The 19,932-nt window shown below is 35.5% G+C and overlaps 1 protein-coding gene across 2 annotated transcripts in view; it reads left to right on the top strand.

Annotated features, from left to right (window-relative positions):
• MYSM1 (Myb like, SWIRM and MPN domains 1) overlaps positions 1-19,932 on the top strand; it is a 46,691-nt gene that overhangs the window by 12,731 nt on the left and 14,028 nt on the right. For both annotated transcript variants that reach the window (XM_079776821.1, XM_079776820.1), the window contains exons 6-15: positions 597-675; positions 4,047-4,145; positions 4,568-5,337; positions 9,303-9,433; positions 10,531-10,634; positions 12,086-12,163; positions 14,534-14,622; positions 18,369-18,423; positions 18,792-18,842; positions 19,512-19,586. In XM_079776821.1, the coding sequence (XP_079632947.1) occupies positions 597-675; positions 4,047-4,145; positions 4,568-5,337; positions 9,303-9,433; positions 10,531-10,634; positions 12,086-12,163; positions 14,534-14,622; positions 18,369-18,423; positions 18,792-18,842; positions 19,512-19,586 (1,531 nt within the window). The remainder of the gene's footprint in view (positions 1-596; positions 676-4,046; positions 4,146-4,567; positions 5,338-9,302; positions 9,434-10,530; positions 10,635-12,085; positions 12,164-14,533; positions 14,623-18,368; positions 18,424-18,791; positions 18,843-19,511; positions 19,587-19,932) is intronic.

The following is a 19,932-nucleotide window of genomic DNA, read 5'->3' on the forward strand; positions in this document are numbered from 1 at the left end:
GCATTTTGCTGAGTAAACAACAATAAAAAATGAAGTTAATGAAAAGATTAATGGTGTGCTTGAATTAAATTAGTGAGCCTCATCACTCCTTTAATTTCTTAAGAGACTGCAGTTTCAAACGCAATAAACATAATGCCATAGTTTATTTTATTTTATTACTTTTCTGGCTTGCTATTTACATGGATTTACGTGGAAGAATCAGAGATAATATTTCTAGAGTCAGTTTAAACTTTTACATGCCTTTCAGGATTTGGAAATGTTTTAATGTCTGCTGTTTTATGTCCAGCATAAAGAACCCTATTTGTTTGTTTTCACACTGACTTCCTTTGATGTCTTTTAGTGTTATCTTCACTCAGACCCAAGGATTATGTCTTTTGGGGCTCCTATCATACTGAGCTAGAGAATTATATGAGACAGGGTAAATCTGCCCCCTCACGTAGAGGCTGCAGCCTTCTTCTTCTTCTTTTCCTTTTTTTAAGTTCTTAGACTCAGAATATTGAATTTATTTTATGGCTATCTATAATCTTTAGCTGCATAAATATGGAATGTTCCATTTCAGATTTTTTTTTTTTGCAATTCCTTTTTTCCCCCCTCAGGGTACAATCTCCTACAAAACCAGCCAGTTTCTCAGTAAAGTGGACGATAGAAGAAAAAGAGCTGTTTGAACAAGGGCTGGTAAATAGAGCAATTTTTGACTTATAGTAAAATAATTCTAGAAGCAAATATTGATAGAATTATAAGGTTAAATTAATTTGTAGAGACCAGAAATTTCTTTTTAATTACAGTGATTATATCTGTAGTTTTTCTATAGATAGAGTGATGATGTATGTAGTATAGTACAAGAGAATTTAACACACTTAAGTTAATAAAATATTAAAATAGATTTGGATTAATTTTTGGATAGTTTTTACCCTATTTTTATACTAGTAAAACCCCCAAATTGAGCTATTTCTTTAAACTACCTGGTTTAAAAGGGAAAATTATTTAGTTATCTGTGTATATGGAACTGTCTGTGTTGGGTTGAGTTATTTTTTATTCAGATATTTGGCATTGTGCATATAATCTAAATATTTTAGCAGATGTAATTGAAGACAAAACATGTGTTTCTTTTTGCGTGAAAGTTTCGCTGAGACCTATATAAATGTCTACAAGTTATATAATGGAAAAATATGCATGCCAATTTCTAATTCCGAAAATACTTCATAATATGAAGACACTTTTAATAAAATATTCAGAAAAGTTTTTTAACTATGGGGAATAGGTTATATCATTTCCTTTAAGGTACATATTACCCAATGTTATACTAAATTAATTTTGAAGTTATATATTTACATTAAATTTATAGGATATTTATATAATTATGTAGGATTCAGGAATGCTAATTGAAATATTACTGATAATGTTTCTACAGATGGTGGGAAATAAAATGTGCTTGTATTTTTATAGTCATTACTATGACGGTCATATATTCTGTGATATTTTTATATAAATACCTAAACTATCCTTGAGTGTTTCATCTCTTCCTGAGAATTTTATCCTGTGCTGTTATATTTTATATTTTTGTATTTTAGTCTATTGCATGATTATCATTTACATAATCTAACTAACTAGCCATTTATTTAAATTGTCCCTTACTTAAGACTACACACACACACACACCAATGCAAGTGGGTTGTGAATTTTTAGGTTATTATTGTTGACATTGGTAGTAGTTATAGGAGCTACATCTGCATGGTTCAAAATTCAAAAGGTGCCTAAAGTTTATAAGGTGTAAAGTCTTAACTCTTGTCTCAGCCTTCAGTTCTCTATGCCTGAGATAATCATTTTAATTTGTTTTTTGTGGATTCTTCCAGAGATATTTATCCCTGTATAAATAAATGTGTATTTATTTATATACATACTAGAGGCCCAGTGCATGAAATTCGTGCATTCGGAGGGGTTCCTCAGCCCGCCTGCGCCCTCTCACAGTCCAGGAGTCCTGGGGGGATGTTCGACGGATGGCTTAGGCCCGCTCCCCAGCCGTCAGTCAGACATCCTTAGCGCTGCTGCAGAGGCGGGAGAGGCTCCCACCACCACCGCTGTGCTCACCATCCGTGAGCCCAGCTTCTGGCTAAATGGCGCTCCCCCTGTGGGAGTGCACTGATCACCAGGAGGCAGCTCCTGTATTGAGCATCTGCCCCCTGGTGGTCAGTATGCGTCATAGTGACTGGTCGTTCCCCTGAAACCGGCTCTCCGACATCCCCTGAGGGGTCCCAGATTGCGAGAGGACGAAGGCCAGGCCGAGGACCCCATCAGTGGATGATCGGGGCTGGGGAGGGAAGTGGGAGGTGGGCCAGCCGGAGAGGGACTGCGGGAGGGCTCCAGGGCATGTCTGGCCTATCTCACTCAGTCCCCGATTATCCGGACCCCAGCAGCAAGCTAATCTACTGGTCGGAGCGCCTGCCCCCTGGTGGTCAGTGCATGTCATAGCAAGCAATTGAGTAGCCTTTAGCATATCATTAGCATATTATGCTTTGATTGGTTGAATGGCCAACTGGACGACCGGACACTTAGCATATTAGGCTTTTATTATATAGGATGTAGATAAATGTTTATGTTTATATACATAAACAGATATTTTAAACTTAGAATGGTTTCCCACAAAAATAAATGGAACTATTGGTTGTATTTTAACCTTTTGATGTAGTTTGCTTATGGACTGAAATTTCTCAGGTTTGAGAGAAGGGAATTATGTGGTACTGAATGATGAAGGAAGATTTTTTCCTTCCTTTTCTTGGGCATAGAGCTCTCCCTTTGCTCTATTTTAAAATTAATGAATTCTTCGCTCCTGTTGTTAGTGTCCCCTCTGTAAGCTTCATAGTGCCCAAGCCCTTACAGTCCCTACTGGTCACACTTAACCAGATCTGTCCTATCTCCAAAGTGCTCCATGCTGCCAGGTTACTTGCTTGACTTTATTCCACAATAAGATATTGAATTCTGCAGTAAGTTGATCTTTGCTAGGTGTTAGTTAAGAGCAATATAGATAATTAATTTATACTCACTAGTAATTTACCCTGAAATACTTTCAGTTTTAAGAAATTATCCACATATCAGATTTTCTCATGAATACCACAAATAATTGTATAAATTAAGGTTTATCATTTGGGTCGGATCTTTGAAGATGACTTGCTACCATAAGTCATGACTGCCTGGCCTGAAGCCTGCCCTGAGGTCAACTCCCCTGAGTTGTGGCTGGGTTTTTTTGTTGTTGGTTTGTTTTCCATAGCTTTAAGAATTCTAAAAAATTACAATTGTTGAGCTACTTTGGGAAGTAGAGAATATCTTGTGTTAGAGATATTATAAAGGAGGTTTATGTATGTATCAAATGATAGACTTGATACCTAAAAATCCCATTTAGCTTTAAAATTATATTTATTCCTTTCTGTACTTCAGAACACACCAGAACTCCCTCGAGTTCTTAGTTTTTCTCACCACAACTTGGTGTTAGCAAGTGGACAACCTTCGACAGTAGATGGGTGTAGGGAGGCTTTGGTTGCAGCTCTCTTCATTTGTGATTCTTGTAAGTCAGTTCACCGTGATGTCTGTGTAGAGTATAATGGATATTGTAACAGATGGAATCTGGGCAAGAGGGTATTTTTAAATTAGTGTCAGAACATACTCAGTTGATTGTATAAATGATGGATGCAACCTGCCTCCATTTCAGATACTTTTTTTTTAAATTATCTTAAGATTTGGAACATCATAATGTGCAATATGAATACATACGGTTAGGAATACATAAAAGTGATGTATCTTTATTTAGATAGCTATGAAAAGAAAACTAATTTCTAAACTATTTTGGTCAGTTGTCATTAAGTCCAGATTCTAAAAGAAGAATGTGGGCCTTGATTTTAAGTCTTAGCTATATATGAAGCTTCATTGTGTGCTTTAGAAAATAAATAAAGATGGGTTTTTCTTTTAGTTTGCTTTTTTTAGTGTGGCATTTGCTTAGAATATTAACAAGTCAGTTCAACAGAAGCAATTTCTTTTTCATTTTGATAATATAGGCTAAATTTGGCCGAAGGTGGACCAAAATTGCAAAGCTAATTGGGAGTCGAACTATTTTACAAGTCAAGAGCTATGCCAGACAGTACTTTAAAAATAAGGTAAGCAGAATATAACTATACTAATTGATAATATTTTAAATAAAATTAGTAAGAAAAAGTAGTTTTTAATTCAGGTATTAAAGTCTTAATGTTCAAAGTTTATATAGTGGAAATATTTTATACCCATAAAGTACTTTACAGATATTTATCTTCAAAATCTCAAAGCATATCTTCAGTGTTATGATTGTTCCTATTGAATAGGTATTATATTATTCTACTTAATTTCATACAGTTAAATAGAAGAATAAGATATTAATTGCTCATTTAAAATGTAATAAACACTTTAAAGAAAAGAACCATAAAGGTACAATACACCAGTGATGTACTCAGTTTAATAACATTGTATTTATCCTGCTTTTTGTGCCAGTTATTAAGTTTTCCAATTGTAATATTATTGGGGTTTTATCTTGATTTTTAAAAAGGTAAAATTAGATGGTACAGAGAAGGAAACACCAAATCAGAAGAACAGCAGTGATTTTCAGATTAAAAGTGAAGATGAAAGCACCAAGTCATGGACCTCATCAAGTTTAAGGGGACGTGCTGATCCCAACTTGAATGCTGTAAAAATTGAAAAGTTATCTGACGATGAAGAAGTAGACATCACAGATGAGGCAGATGAGTTGACTTCTCAGGCACCGCAGGAGAATCCTAGCAGTGATATTTTATTAAATATCCCTAATAGTAAAAGTAATGAAACCTACCAAGGAGAATGTATTACCTCTGACAGCCAGGAAGATTCCATTTCTAAATCTTCCAAGGAATATCTTCAGAATCCAAAGCACGTTGAGATGGAAACACTTTCAAGCTCAGGAATTAAATTTTGGACTGAAAAACAGAGCACCAGTGATGAAAAGTCAGTTGAATTAAATGATCAGAAATGTAATAAACTGATGAAAAACTGTGATAAGCATAATGGAAATGGAATAGTAGATGATACCAGGCTGTTGCCTTCTCCGGAGCCTTGTGAAGTTCAGAAAGATTTGAGTGATCATGAAATGCTTTTTCATTCTTGCCAAATGGAGGAGGAGCACCATGAGGAAGAAGAGCTTAAACCACCGGAGCAAGAAGTGGAAATAGATAGAAATATTATTCAAGAAGAAGAAAAACAAGCAATTCCTGAGTTTTTTGAGGGGCGCCAAGCTAAAACACCAGAACGCTATTTGAAAATTAGGAATTACATTTTGGATCAGTGGTAAGGAAGAATTATATTATAGATACTGTTTTAAAACTTATGATATTCTATAGTATTTTAATTAGGCTTATGCAGAAGTTAGTACTTTATAATGCTAATGATCCAGAGAACTTTAACATAATATATTTCAATAGGCAAGACTTAAAATTTCTTGTAGTGAACTTTTTGGGGAAAGCTTTGGTAAAGATTGTTATCTGTAGCTATCTTAATCCATCTCTGTTCATTAGAGTGTTTGGACCTGGTAAAAGGGGTAGATGATTGCCTTAAGAAGTACTTTCTTAGGGCATTGTTAGGAAGATATAGAAAGCACTACTGTTCTGGGGATAACATAACACCTTTCCTAGTTTATCCTGTACTTTGAAATACAAAGAAAGAAAACTTCCATGACAGGATAATGTCATTCTAAATAGCTGCTTTAAGTGCTTTCAACTTTGAACCTGTGGCAGATTGTTCATTGCTGCATCCAGCTTCATAAGGAAACAGGAATTTTTGATATATGCAGTTTACCCTCTAAAGTGTCAGTACCTTTTACTTAAATTATTTAGTGGGGATTGGGGAACAAACCAAAAAACTTCCCACCTTATTAGCCTAAATGCTCTGAAAGTAATTTGAATTTTTCATAATAGCTTAAGACATCATTAAACATTCATAATTGTTATTGCTTCAGGATTGTATAGGGCCATCTTTATAGAGGGCTTCTGCTACAATCTAGGAAGATTACCGAAGGAAAACAAGGTTATTAAATCAGTAACCATTTTGCTGTACAATATTGAGTGATTTGGCTTTTAAGGATAACTATATTCTTAAGAAAGATTTTTGTTCTTGTTCTTGCAGGCAGTTGAGATTGTTAAAAATACAAGTTTGGGTAAGGGTGGAATCAAAGTAAAGAATACGTATAAAGAACAACTGACATTGGCATAGTGCTTTACAGTTTACAGAAAGCTTTTCTGTGTCATCTGATTCCTTACAACAATCCTATAAAATAGGCAGCTGGTATTTTCTCTACTAATATTTGATAAAACAATTCTGAGGTCAGGAGAGGTTTACAACCAGTCACGGACAGACTTCTGTGCAAGTCCTGACGCTATAAATCACTATAAATCACTCTTTCCATTATTCCATATTGCCTAATTCACACTATTAAAAAAGATAAATTAAATTGATATCTAATTTTGATTTTGGAAATAAGAGGATGAATGGCCAAAATTGAATGACTTTAAAATAACTCAAAAATGTCTATATGAATCATCAGTGAGTATTTACTGTTACTTTAATCAAATTTTATTTGTTACTTTGAATTTTGGATTCTATGAGGCAGAATAATTTATAGAGACAGTATAAATTATATAGCAGTAGTTTCCTAATGTCATTTGCCTTAGTTCATGAAGCTAGTTAAAGTGTTGCTGTTTCAGTAGGAGAAAGCAAAAAGAAATGTTTTGAATAGGAAATCAGATGTTCTTTTCAGAAATAGAGGAGAGAGAGTGGTTAGGGACTGGATGTGGTATTTTTTAAAAAAAGGAAAAATTAATGTTTTAAAAATAAAAAGAGGCCTGCTTGATTTGTTTGTAGCTAAAAGATCCTTTTCATAAAAGCACATGCAGTCAACTCCCTGCTTAGGGGAATTTAATAAAAATAGTAACCAATGCCATTATTGAATGCCTACCAATGCCATGCATTGTATTTAAATCATCTCCAATCCTCTTGACAACCTGTCCTCATTTTACAGATGAGAACAATGAGTTTCAGAGAGTAAAAGGAACTTGTTGCAGATTACTATAAGTGAGGATGATATCCAGGATCTGTAGTCTTTTTTTAAAAAAATATTTTTTATTGATTTTTTACAGAGAGGAAGGGAGAAGGATAGAGAGTTAGAAACATCGATCAGCTGCCTCCTGCACACCACCTACTGGGGATGTGCTCTCAACCAAGGTACCTGCCCTTGACAGGAATCGAACCTGGGACCTTTTAGTCCACAGGCCGACGCTCTGTCCACTGAGCCAAACCGGTCAGGGCCAGGATCTGTAGTCTTGACTCATTGTTTTCACACTTCCACCTCAGGGCCTTGACCTAGAGACTTTTCATTCTGCCTTGGATGCTTTCCCCTCCAGATCTTGCTGAATCTTGCTTCGTTATCTCATTTAGGACTGCCCAAGGGAAATTAAAGGCCTTCTCTAACCACCCTATCTAAAATAGCTCACATACATATCTCCTTCCTCTCATTCTCTTACCCTGTTTTTAATTTATCTTCATAGAATTTATTACCACTGAAAATATTATATTTTTATTTATTGTCTCTCCCCTCCCCTCTTACCCCCCCTCCCAGTGATAATGTAGGCTCCACACTATGACAGATTTTTTTAAAAAATCTATTTGTTCATTGTTAAATCCCTAATGTTTAGAACAATGCTTGGAATACAGAAATCTCTATTTGTTAGGAAGAAAAGATTGAATGAATGATTCATCATTATATCATGAACAGATATTTTGAGAGGCTTTATCATTTGTTCAGCACTGTACTAGATTACTAAGTTCTGCTTAAAGCTTGTGATTTGGATAATCGTTAATGACATCAATTCAGTTTTTAGACTCCAGTTTTTTGGTAGCCAGTTATACCATGCTCATTTCTGCTTTCTTGCCTTCTTTTGTGCAGTTTGTTTTCTTCTAAAACATTCAAAATCTCAACTTTTCAATGGAACTTTGAAACCCTCCCACATCACAAATTACTTTTTACCATCCCTGAAGTTTTATAGAATTTATGATTTCAAATTTGGTTTTTGCTTAGAGAGGCCTTCCCCAAATACCCTATCTAAAATAGTCTATGCCTATTTGTCTCACTGTATCCTTTTTTCTTCCTAGCACTCATTGCCACCTGACAGTACAATAGATATTATTCATTAATTTATTTGACTGTCTCCCCATTAAAGTAGTTCATGAAGCTAGTTAAAGTGTTGTCAGGAAGTGTTAAAGTAAGGTGAGGAAGTTGATATTATTCATTTCTGTATCCTTAGTGCCCAGAACAATGCCTGATTCAGAGGATACAAAATAAAATATTTGTAGGATAAAATAAAGATTAAGTAAGAAATACCTATGTTATATGATTTATCTGAATACTTGGTTTGTAATGTCTGTTTGCATCCTGTCACTTAAAGTAAGTGCTTTATTTAATTTCTCTGGCCTTTTTGTTTCTCATCTCTAAAATGAGAATAATAAAATCTATATCTTGTAGAGTTGTTGGTGAGGATTAAGGTACAGCATCTGGCATAAGAACTTAGTAATTATTTGCTGCTAGTATTAAGTTTTCTATTACTCTTACACTTTATATTATACCATCTAGCATGGTACATTAAACATGTTCAGTAAATATATGTTTTATTATATAAACCTTTCATTTCTTTCATAATCTTTGGGCATTTCTTGATTCCTTTGGGATCCCCTATAATGTCTGTTTTCCACTGAGAGTAAGCACTTTATAATTATCGGCATAATGATTAAAAACATAAAATTTTTAAGTATTTATAAGGTAGTTATAATGAAAATATACTGCTCAACAAAGTAAAAGTAGATGAACCTAGTGATATACTAAAAATTCAAAAAGTCTAATATACCACATACTTTCAGTATATTATCAAAGTGCCCTTTTTAGTCAAGGGTTCAGACTTAAATTTGGATCTATAGATAAATAAGCTTCTAACTTAAAAGTCCTAGGATAACTGGCATCTGTTAAATTTAATATTGGGAAAGAAGTAATACTTATAAAAATCACACTAGTAAGTTATTGTATCATTTATTTTATTTCAGAAAAAAAGTACACTTGGTTATTATGTATTTATATTGTATTTACTACACATTTACTTATTGAGAGGGGGTAAATTTTTAAGATATTTCAAATATTAAAAGTTTTTCCCAGAAATCTTTTTTCATGTTTTTATTTATCCAAAATAATTGTACTTCCATCTCTTAATTAGGGAGATATGCAAACCGAAATACTTAAATAAGACCTCAGTACGTCCTGGCCTGAAGAACTGTGGGGATGTTAATTGTATTGGACGGATTCATACATACCTCGAATTGATAGGAGCAATCAATTTTGGATGTGGTAAACATAAAAACCCAACAACATGTTTTACTTGACATTTTTATCTTATGGCACCCATTAATTTCTTTGATAGTTAGAATTCAGGTGGATTTAGAGAGATTCTATAACATTTTGGGATAATTGTATTGGGATTTTTCTGTAAAACAGATTTCTGGTGATTAAACTATATTTCCCTTTGACCTACAGTGAAAATTGGTGGTATAATTTTTAAAGGAAATATATGCAGTCTAGGTAGTACAAATAATTAAAAAATGCAGTTCTTTGTCAAGTAAAAGTAAAATTATTTTATGAAAAGTCTAATAATAGACCATTTAACTTGCAAATATTGTATTCATGCCAGAAATACTGTCTAGCAGTGTTTAAATAAAAGAAATAATTTATGAGCCTCTACACTTAAGTGTAATAAAAGTGCCAAAATATTTTTCATGGAAGAAAGTTTTTTCATCCTACTTTTTCTCAAATATAAGAGTTGATGAATATGTATATTTTAAATGTGTTCTACCCCTTTATTAACATGACATAAACTTTTTGAAGAAAGATAATACCATAGTTGCAAAGTGATAAAGTAATTAGAACCTTGCAACCCATGGTTTGAGAAGAGTGTTCTGTAGTGTCTTTGAAAAGATAACTAACCAGAAAACTTCCTGTCAGAGATGGTTTTATTTTATATAGAGGTAGATAGAATTTACAGTTTGCCCTGAGGTCTTTGTTTGCCCAACGCACTGTATATTAGAATTGACTTTTCAGGAAAACTAAGGTGTCATAGCTTCCTCAGCCACTAAAAGAAAAATGCAATCATGTTTTCTGGATTAGACTTCCAAAGTTAGCAAAGTGAACTTAATAAAAAAAATTAAACAAATTACCCATTTTCTACGTATCACATTTTATTGAGATTTTCTTATAATAAACTGTAGCATTACTTTTATGTGAGAACTAAGTGGCACATAAAGTATGTGATTGTGGAGTAGGATAGAAACATTGAAGCTCTGGTATAAAGAAACTTAGAAATTGGCTTACAATATATAGTCAATGTAGATGTGTCTTCCTTTTTAACAAATGAAAAAATAGATTGTTTTGTTTCCCCTAAATTCCAATAGAACAGGCTGTCTATAACAGGCCACAACCAGTTGATAAAGTACGAATCAGAGACAGAAAAGATACAGTAGAAGCATACCAACTTGCCCAGCGTCTGCAATCCATGGTAAGCAGTCACCTCTCACTAAATGATCTCTCCAAATTGCTCTTTACCCTGTTAAGTAAGGTATCTACTCTTCAAATGTTTGACAAGTGGCCTTTAGTGGAAGAACATGTTTTCTCTTGTATTTTACCTTGTCATTCACTTTTCTGTTTCCATTCAATTTCACATAGGTTTATAAGGCAAAAACAAACAAACAAAAATCCTCAAATTTCACTGGCAACCTTTAACAGAGAAGTGTAATGTTTTGCTAAAGTGGCCTTAGACTGCTGGGTTTGATTTCTAAATCTAACATTTTATTTACACTGTGCAGTTAAGCTCTTTTTTTCTTTTTAATTTATTTTTGTTTGTTTAAAATTCTTACCCTAAGATTCAGCCTTTTGGAATAGTTATCAAAAATATTTCAGCCTTTACTTTTTTAATTCTTGAGGTTAGTGAGTTTTACAATAGTTTAAAAGTCATGAATTTTATTTAAAAAATAAATCCAACAAGTCCTCAAAAGGCAGAATCATGTTGTGAACCAATAAATAGGTTAAATTGGTAATAGGTGAGATAAAAAGGAATAAATTCTAGAGTGGGTGTCTTAGAGTATTTGGGCTGAAACCAGTTCTACCTAGATTTACTTTAAGAAAGGATGTTTTCAAATATGGTTGCTGGAGATGTTGCTAGTCAGACAGTGACCTCTGGCAAGCTAATCCATTTAAAGGCTTTACATTGAGTTTGCAAAACTGGATATTAGTAATGCAGTTATTCAACTTTGTAATTTTTTACCATTTGTATTAACTAAGCAATCTTTTCCTTTCTAAGGCTGAAATATAATTATTTTGCTTCTAATTTTCAATATTTTCTCTCTTGCTGTGTGTTCTTGCAAGTTTTCTACCACAAGTGATTGAACAGGAAGTAATTTTCTTGGGGATTCTTTTTAGTCTTCAAAATATATTTTTAAAATGTTTTTATTGATTTTTTAGAGAGAGAGGAAGGGAGAGAGAGAGAGAGAGAGAGATCTGTGTGAAAGAGAAACATCCATCAATTGCCTCCCATATGTACCCGGATCGGGATTGAACCCAACCCACAACCTGGGTGTGTGCCCTGACCAGCAATCAAACTGGCTACTCTTCAGTGTATGGGATGACACTCAACCAACTGAGCCACACCTGCCAGGCCAGTCTTAAAAATACTTTTTGAGTGTTTTAGCTCCCAAGTGTTGAAAGGAAATGAAAATTAAAGATGAAATCCCAGTAGAATACAGAAAATAATCACTGTTTTATTTCTGAGCAGAGTGCTAACTATTGAACATAATAAAATGAAATTTAGTCAGGCATTGCTGATCAGGAAATACAATATATTAATGGAGAAATTGCTTTTTGGAAAGTCATTTTTGTTTTTTTAATTAAAATGTGCTGTGATTTCTCCAAGTTAATTTTGTTACCTTTTGCTTTATTTTAACCTCATCACAGCGCACAAGGAGGCGTAGGGTCCGAGACCCATGGGGAAATTGGTGTGATGCAAAAGACTTGGAAGGACAGACGTTTGAGGTAACTTTGACCTTTTCAAATGGGTCATTAGTGAAAGTTGTTTTGTCAATACATATTTGTATATCTTAATGTCACAAATATTACACTTTAAAAATATATACATATATATGTCTCATTTCCATGTTAATTGTTTTGTCTAGAAGTTACTAATAAACAGCAAAGTAAAAGGGTTTGGTGGTGCAATTAACTAGGAGTTGGACTCATTTTCAGAACTTTGATGATCTATTTCTACATTCTGCTCTCTAGCTCACGAATATTTTCCAGGGTGCTGGGAAGTTGGTATGCCCAGTTCATTTCAGTAAACATTGCTGAATGACATTCTGATACAACCATTAAAATATTGTCCCAAGCATTAGACATAATACAAATATTGAAGTATTATTTCTACTAATAAAAACTATGGTCCTAAAAAGAAAATAGGCAATGAATGTGTGTATGTATACACCCACATGCATTCTACACATATAATTTGTTTATGAACAGCCAGTGCAGTATAATGGTGTCATGAACAAGGAAGCATCCCCAAAAGGAGCCGCTCCCACACATTTGTCTCTCCACAATGGCAGGTTTATTAGGGAGCCCTCCCAATAAGCCAATAGAGTCACATGCAGCTTACACACAGAGAGGGGAGCTTATGCTATAGAACAGGCGTCCTCAAACTACGGCCCGCGGGCCACATGCGGGTGTTTTTGCCGTTTTGTTTTTTTACTTCAAAATAAGATATGTGCAGTGTGCATAGGAATTCGTTCATAGTTTTTTTTTAAACTATAGTCTGGCCCTCCAACGGTCTGAGGGATAGTGAACTGGCCTCCTGTTTAAAAAGTTTGAGGACCCCTGCTATAGAAGCTAGCAAAGTGAGCACCCTTTTCAAAGTCCTAGTCTCCGGTGGTGTCCCCAGGTAGAGAGGTGGGTGTCGGTTTTGAGCTAGTCGGCTACAGTGATGGCACTCATCTGGTGAATTGGAAGTCTGGCAGGGCTCTGAGCGAGACCTGTGGTACAGCCAAGCTTAAGTGTTGAGTGGTCGGAGCTCTGAGTTCTTACCTACCAGGGGTGGAGTTCCCCCTCTCATATCAGTGAGTTCTTATCCAGGTGTCCAGACTTGTGGTTTTGGCCATTCCAGGCCCCTCCTCAAACTTGACATACACTTGACCTAACTGTCATGGCCGACAGTGACTCCACATTGGATTGTCAAAGGTGTCCAAAAAGTCCACTCTGCTCATGCTCTATACAAATGGAAAATGTGAAAGTAGATAATACCTCCCTCAAATGATTGTTGTGAGAATTCAGTGAAATAAATGAAATAAGGTGTATGAAGGTAATAAATGTTAGTCTTCTTTTTTTCCCCCACTCCCTCCCCCTAACCTCACAACTGAGCACAGTTCTAGGCACAACAATTAGTAATCACGTGTTTCCATCTCTTCTCGGCCTTTTGGCTAAGATCACATGTAGTAATACATGGTTCCTGCCTAGAAGTAACTTAGATTAGTAGGAAAGATAAAGCCTGTGGTTAGTTCCATAATATTGGCCCCAAGAAGTATAAGGTCCTCTCAAATGATATGATTGGGGAAGGTTCCACAGAGGATGTGATGTTTCACCTGTGGCACGAAGGATGAGCTAGAGAATCTCAAAATGTAGAATGTAGGTTAGGGCATTCCAGGCTGAGGGAGCAGCACAAATAAAGGTATAGACATGGAATGGAAAAATACTAGAAATGTTCTGGGGAAAAGTGCATAGTTCATTGGGGCTAGAGTGTAAGGTTGGTAGTAGAAATGGAATGAAATACTTCTATTTACATAGGATTTACTATGTATCAACACTATTGTCAGTATTTTACAATCATTAATCTTCACAATAACATCCTGAAATGGTTATTATTACTATATTGTTCCCATTTTAAATACTGTCTGAGGAAACTAAAACAAAGAAAGCTTTAGGAACTTGCCTGGAGTCACCCAGCTAGTAAGTAGCAGCAGATCCAGGCATTTTACCTCCAGAACCCGCTCTTTATCATGACCACTGGGATGTCTCTCAGTTGTGAAAGAAAACTCAATACTTGCTGACTAGAAATGGGAAATAAGAAAGAGGAAAGACTCAGGTGATCCTGAGTTTTTCGACCCAGAGTACCATTAATTGAAATCAGTAAGTCAAGAAAAGGAGTAAATTTTAAGTTTTGGATGGCTATATATTTTGGAACAATTTTTTAAAACACATTATTCAGCATTTCTGTTTATTAGTAACAAGAAGGAGACACACCTATCAACTTTGTCTTGTTCTCACGTGCTCTTAAATATGGTTTTAAAGGAGTATTTTTATTAATTCTACCTCTCAATGGTTAATGGATCCATGATCAACTGGTGTTTTATATTTTAGCATCTCTCTGCTGAGGAGTTGGCAAGAAGAAGAGAAGAGGAAAAATGCAAACCTATTAAATCTTCAAAAGTGCAAAGACCAACAAAAAGGTGTATAAATGTGATTCTTTAACTTATCATAAATGATTAGAAAATGCACAGAAAAAAATATTTGAAATAGTTGCATTATATTGTTCACATTAAGTCAAAAAATACATGTAAAAATTTTGAAATTTTTTATTTCACTGCTTATCAATTTGGGAGACCTGGAGCACAAGTTTTAAATTTGTTCAGGTTCAGTGAATGTAACTTGAAAAGGGGACTTGTTTATAACAGATGGTCATTTAACTCAGACATTATGAATTGGTAACCTCATGAAGTGACTGGTTCTCTCTTTTGATTGTTAGCAATGTGGTTTTTGTTCATTTATAATCTTAAAATTTGTAACTTGTAACATTAAGGGTCACCAGGTGAGTTCCATGCATTGATTTTCTAGACCCCTCACTTTGTGCAGAAACCCCGTTTAATGGACTATAGTTTTGTTAGTGTCCCTTTTAAAACAAGACATTCAAGCCCTGGCCAGTGTGGCTCATTGGTGACAGGTTAGACCACTGGCCTGTGCACCAAAGGGTCATGGGTTCAAATGTTTGTCAAGGACACAAGGCCACATACTTGGGTTGCAGGTTCACTCCTCAGTCCTTGGGGTGCATGTGGAAGACAACCAGTCGATGTGTCTCTTCTTCTCTCTCCCTCTCTCCATTTCTCCTCTCCTCCCTCCCTAACTTTCACTCTCTGTAAAAATCAATGGAAAAGTCCTCTGGTGAGAATTACCAAAAAAAAGCCAAAAAACAACAAAAAAACCCCCACAACATCCAAGAATGCCATTAGGTCATTTTTGAAGGAAAGAGCCTGATACTTACCAGTTGTTATGTCTCTGGGTAAATTACTTAAAGCCTTTATAAGCCTTAGGTCCTCATTTATAAAATAACTGTAATAGCTAACACTGTTAGCTATGTTTTAAGCACTTTATGTCATTAACTCATTTAATCCTCATACTGACTCTATGCAGTAGTTAATATTATCATTCCCATTTTATAGCTAAGGAAACTGAGAAGCACAAAGAGTTTGGAGTAACTTGTTACTGATGGGGCTATGATATAAACTCAGGCATTAAGGCCTAAGCATCCATACTCCTGACCATTACACTACAGTATATATCAAGTTATAAACTGAAGAAATATAGTCATCCATATGACTATAGTGAGATAAACTGTAAGAAATATAGTCATCCATAAGCTAGGACTTTTCATCTAGTAATCCGGACAATCTAAATGTGAGACTGCTATTTATTATGATTATCAAGTAATTGTTCCAGTTTGTCAGGATCTTTTTACTAGTAAATCCAGATCCACTTTTTTGTTGTTAATCCTCACCCAAGGATGTTTTTCCGTTGATTTTTAGAGAGAGTGGAAGGGAGCGGGAGAGACAGAGAGAGAGAAACATTGATGTGAGAGAGACACATTGATTGGTTGCCTCTTGCATATGGTCCTGGTGCCCCAACCAGGGCCAGGATGGAGCCTGCAACCCAGGTATTTTCCCTGGACCAGAATTGAACTAGGGACCCTTCAGTCCGCAGGCCTACGCTCTACCTACTAAGCCAAACCGGCTTGGGCAGATCCATCTATACTGATAAAAGGGTAATATGCTAATAATATGCTAATTAGACCAGGAGACCTTTCCGACGTCCTTCTGGACAAAGCCATGGTGGTGGGGCTGAGGCAGAGGTGATTAGGGGTGATCAGGCCAGGAGGGGAGGGCAGTTGGGGGCAAGCAGGCCGGCAGTGGGGGGCAGTTGGGGGCCAGCAGGCTGTCAGGGGGGGCAGTTGGGGGCGAGCAGGCTGGCAGGGGAGGCAGTTGGGGCTGGCAGGCAGAGTGGTTAAGGGGAATCAGGCAGGCAGGCAGGTGAGCGTTTAGGAGCCAGCCATCCCAGATTGTGAGAGGGATGTTCCACAGGGATCGGGCAGTCGAATATCCCCCGAGGGGTCCCAGATTGGAGAAGGTGCAGGCTGGGCTGAGGGACACCACCACCCGTGCATGAATTTTGTGCACTGGGCCACTAGTTTTTCTTATAATAGCTTCTGTAGTTTTGAATCATCAACATGTCAGTAAGCCTGCTTTTTCCACTATTGATCACTGATTAAAATGTTTCCCTGGGTTAAACATATTTCTTCATCTATGCAGAAAAGTAATGATAGCAGATGTTTTGCTTACATTTAGATGAAATATAGTCATTTTGAGTCTACTAGTTTAGCAGATCCTTCCTATCAAAAATGAAATTTAGGTCTACTTATCACAACTTCTATTTTCATGAACCTATAATTATTCTTAGTAGTCACCTCTTTACTTGCTAAAGGCTCACTAATCAGCTATTTAAAAATCTTTTCTAGAATTTTTCTAATATTCAACATCTGATTCATCTGTTTCTAAATTCTGCTTATTTTGTGTTTTGAAACAAGACGAATAATTGCCTATTCCAAGGCTTCCAATAATTTTCCCATTCTCTGCAGCTCCTCAGAAAACATGGACAGTGATTTCACATCATGGTTCTTCAGTGCTCTGGGATGCATATGCGTTCTTGCTATTTTCTCATCTATCTTGGCTTTTAGTTTATTTTTATTCATGTTGATAAAGCATTTTCTAATTTGAAAATCGTTCTTTTTCAATGAATGTTTTTTGAATGCCTACAATATGTCAGGCACTGTTCTAGGCCCTTGGAATACAGTATTCAACAAACAAGGTACAGTATGTGTTCTCCTGGAGCTAATAGTCTCAGGTAGAATAGGAACTAAATAGTTCCACTCTTTCAGTTGTATTAACACGAACATATTCTTTGTTTGTTTGTTTATCTGAACATAGAAAACCTTTTCATTCTTTTTTTAAAAATATATTTTTATTGATTTGAAAGAGGAAAGGGGGAGAGGGAGAGAGAATAGAAACATCAATGATGAGAGAGAACCATTGATCAACTGCCTCCTGCATGCCCCCACTGGGGATCGAGCCCGCAACCCAGGCATGTGCCCTTGACCGGAATCGAACCCGGGATCCTTCAGTCCGCTGGCCAACGCTCTATCCACTAAGCCAAACTGGCTAGGGCAGAATCTTTTCATTCTTAATATATTTCTCAGATCTCAATTCTTGACTGGCCAAAGCCTTTCTAACATTTCTCTTAGATTTATTAGCACGTGCCTGTGTATCTGGACTTGCTTAGGTGCCCCTCTTCCCATCTTTTTTTTTGCACATTTTCATTTTAAAATATCAGTTTATTATAGAACTTTCTGTATACATTCATTTCTTTAGCAGAACTGTTTATCATTTATTCATTCAACAAACATTTATTGAGCCCCTACTTTATGCTGACCATGTTATTATACGGACAGAAATGTTTTTGAGAAACTTCCATCTTTGTTGACATTTCTTTCAGGTCTCATGTCAGGAAATTGGTTAAATCTTCATTGAACTTTTTGAAATCTGCTTTCAGTGTAGGACACATATCTGGCCATTTTTAATGTTCTCTTCTCTTCTTTGGATATTTAAAGAAATTAAGATAACAGAATTACTTTCTCCCACAAGTCCTGTCATTCCCTCCGCCCCCCGCCTCTTTAAAAATCAAGTCCAAAAGAGCAGTGCTGCTTTCAGAAGGGTTGTATGGAACATTTTAAGAAAATTTCCTTGTTTAATATTTTTCTCTCTTAGACAGGTTTCAATTTTTGATACACATTTTCAAATTTGTAAATAAATGTTATTTTCCTAATCTTGTTGAGATTATATTAGAAATAAATATTTTTCTTCTTTTTCAGCTCATTTGATCCCTTCCAGCTGATACCTTGTAATTTTTTCAGTGAAGAAAAGCAGGTACTACTTATGCATCACTGAATAACCATACATAATGCCCTCCTGTCAGACATGAAATACTTCTTCAGTGTGTGCAAGGCATATATATATATATACATATGTGTATATATATATATAATAGTGGGCAAGGCTGGGTGTATTAAGGGTTAGATGAATACTACAGATGGAAAATGAGAGGGTTTTAAATGGTAAATTGTTTTTGAAGTTTGGTTCTCACTGAGCTTTGATTGGTAGTGAGACCTTGGTATGATAGGTGAATAGGTAAAGGAAAAGAGGGTGGACATTCCAGTGAGAGAGAACAATTTTTATGCTCCCCCATTTTTATACTCCCCCATTTTTGTTGTTGTTGTGTTTTTTTTATATTTCAGGAGCCATTTCAGGTGAAAGTGGCTTCAGAAGCACTTTTAATAATGGATTTGGTAAGGATAATCTATTGTGTTTACTTAGTTATTCTGATTTATATTCTTGTGTATTTTTATTGCAGGCATAAGAGAGAGTATGGAAGACCTGTATTTTGGATCTTAACTATCCTCTTTTACAAGGAATCTAAAAATAAGTCTTTTCTTTTGGAGAAAAGCCAAACAATTGCATGTTTCCATATTTTAGAGAAAATAAATTAATGTGAGTTTTTGCAGACTGTTTATCATCATTAACCCTGTTTTCATTTCCTAGTGTCCTTTGTCTGCTGCCTTCTAGATAACTACAACAAAACAATATTCATAATTTGGAGTTTCTTTGTACTAAACTACTGAGACTCCATAGTTGTGTGTTTGTTTATGGTCTTTTCCTGTAGGAGGTTCTAGAGTAACTTTTTACTTTGTATCCTTATGTCTTTCCTAAATAGGGAGAGCAAATGGTATCTTTATTTTGTAAGTGAAAAAGTAACATTATGGAGTGTTTGAATGTTTGGTTCAAAGCTTTGCAAACAACAGTGCAGATAGGTCTGCAATCTTAAGTCTCTGTGCTCTGAGCCCAGCATCTAGTTCCTATAGCATACTACTTTATATTAGAAACGCATAAGTGAGTTTTATTCTGACGTTTTTGTCTGGTGGTTTGTTTGGGTTAAGTCTGTCTTATATTTCTTTCAGCATGCTCATGTGTCTATGGCAGAAGTGATTGGTCTCTTAGGAGGAAGATACTCAGAAATTGATAAGATAGTCGAAGTAAGTTCTCAATTTTAAAGACTTTAAAAGATTTTGTCCTACTGCCATACCAAATATTTTTATAGATTTCAGTGACTTCATGTATGATGTGAATGAGAACATACAAATGTAGAAAGTTATGTATTCCCAAAAGTGACTTAACATCCATCTATTGAGTACCTGTTTGTTTTCCTTTACCACTGAGAAAGAGGGAACACTCTGCCAGGCCTTGGTTTCTTCACCAATAAAAAGCTATAATCCCTACGACGCCAGGAAGCATGTGTAACCTTATAGATGAAACTTGGTATTCATCATTCTGTTGAAATTACTATCATAAATAATAGGGGTCACTGAAAGAGTATGTTGG

Source organism: Cnephaeus nilssonii, assembly GCF_951640355.1.
Source record: "Cnephaeus nilssonii genome assembly, chromosome: 7".
Classification (NCBI taxonomy): domain Eukaryota; kingdom Metazoa; phylum Chordata; class Mammalia; order Chiroptera; family Vespertilionidae; genus Cnephaeus; species Cnephaeus nilssonii.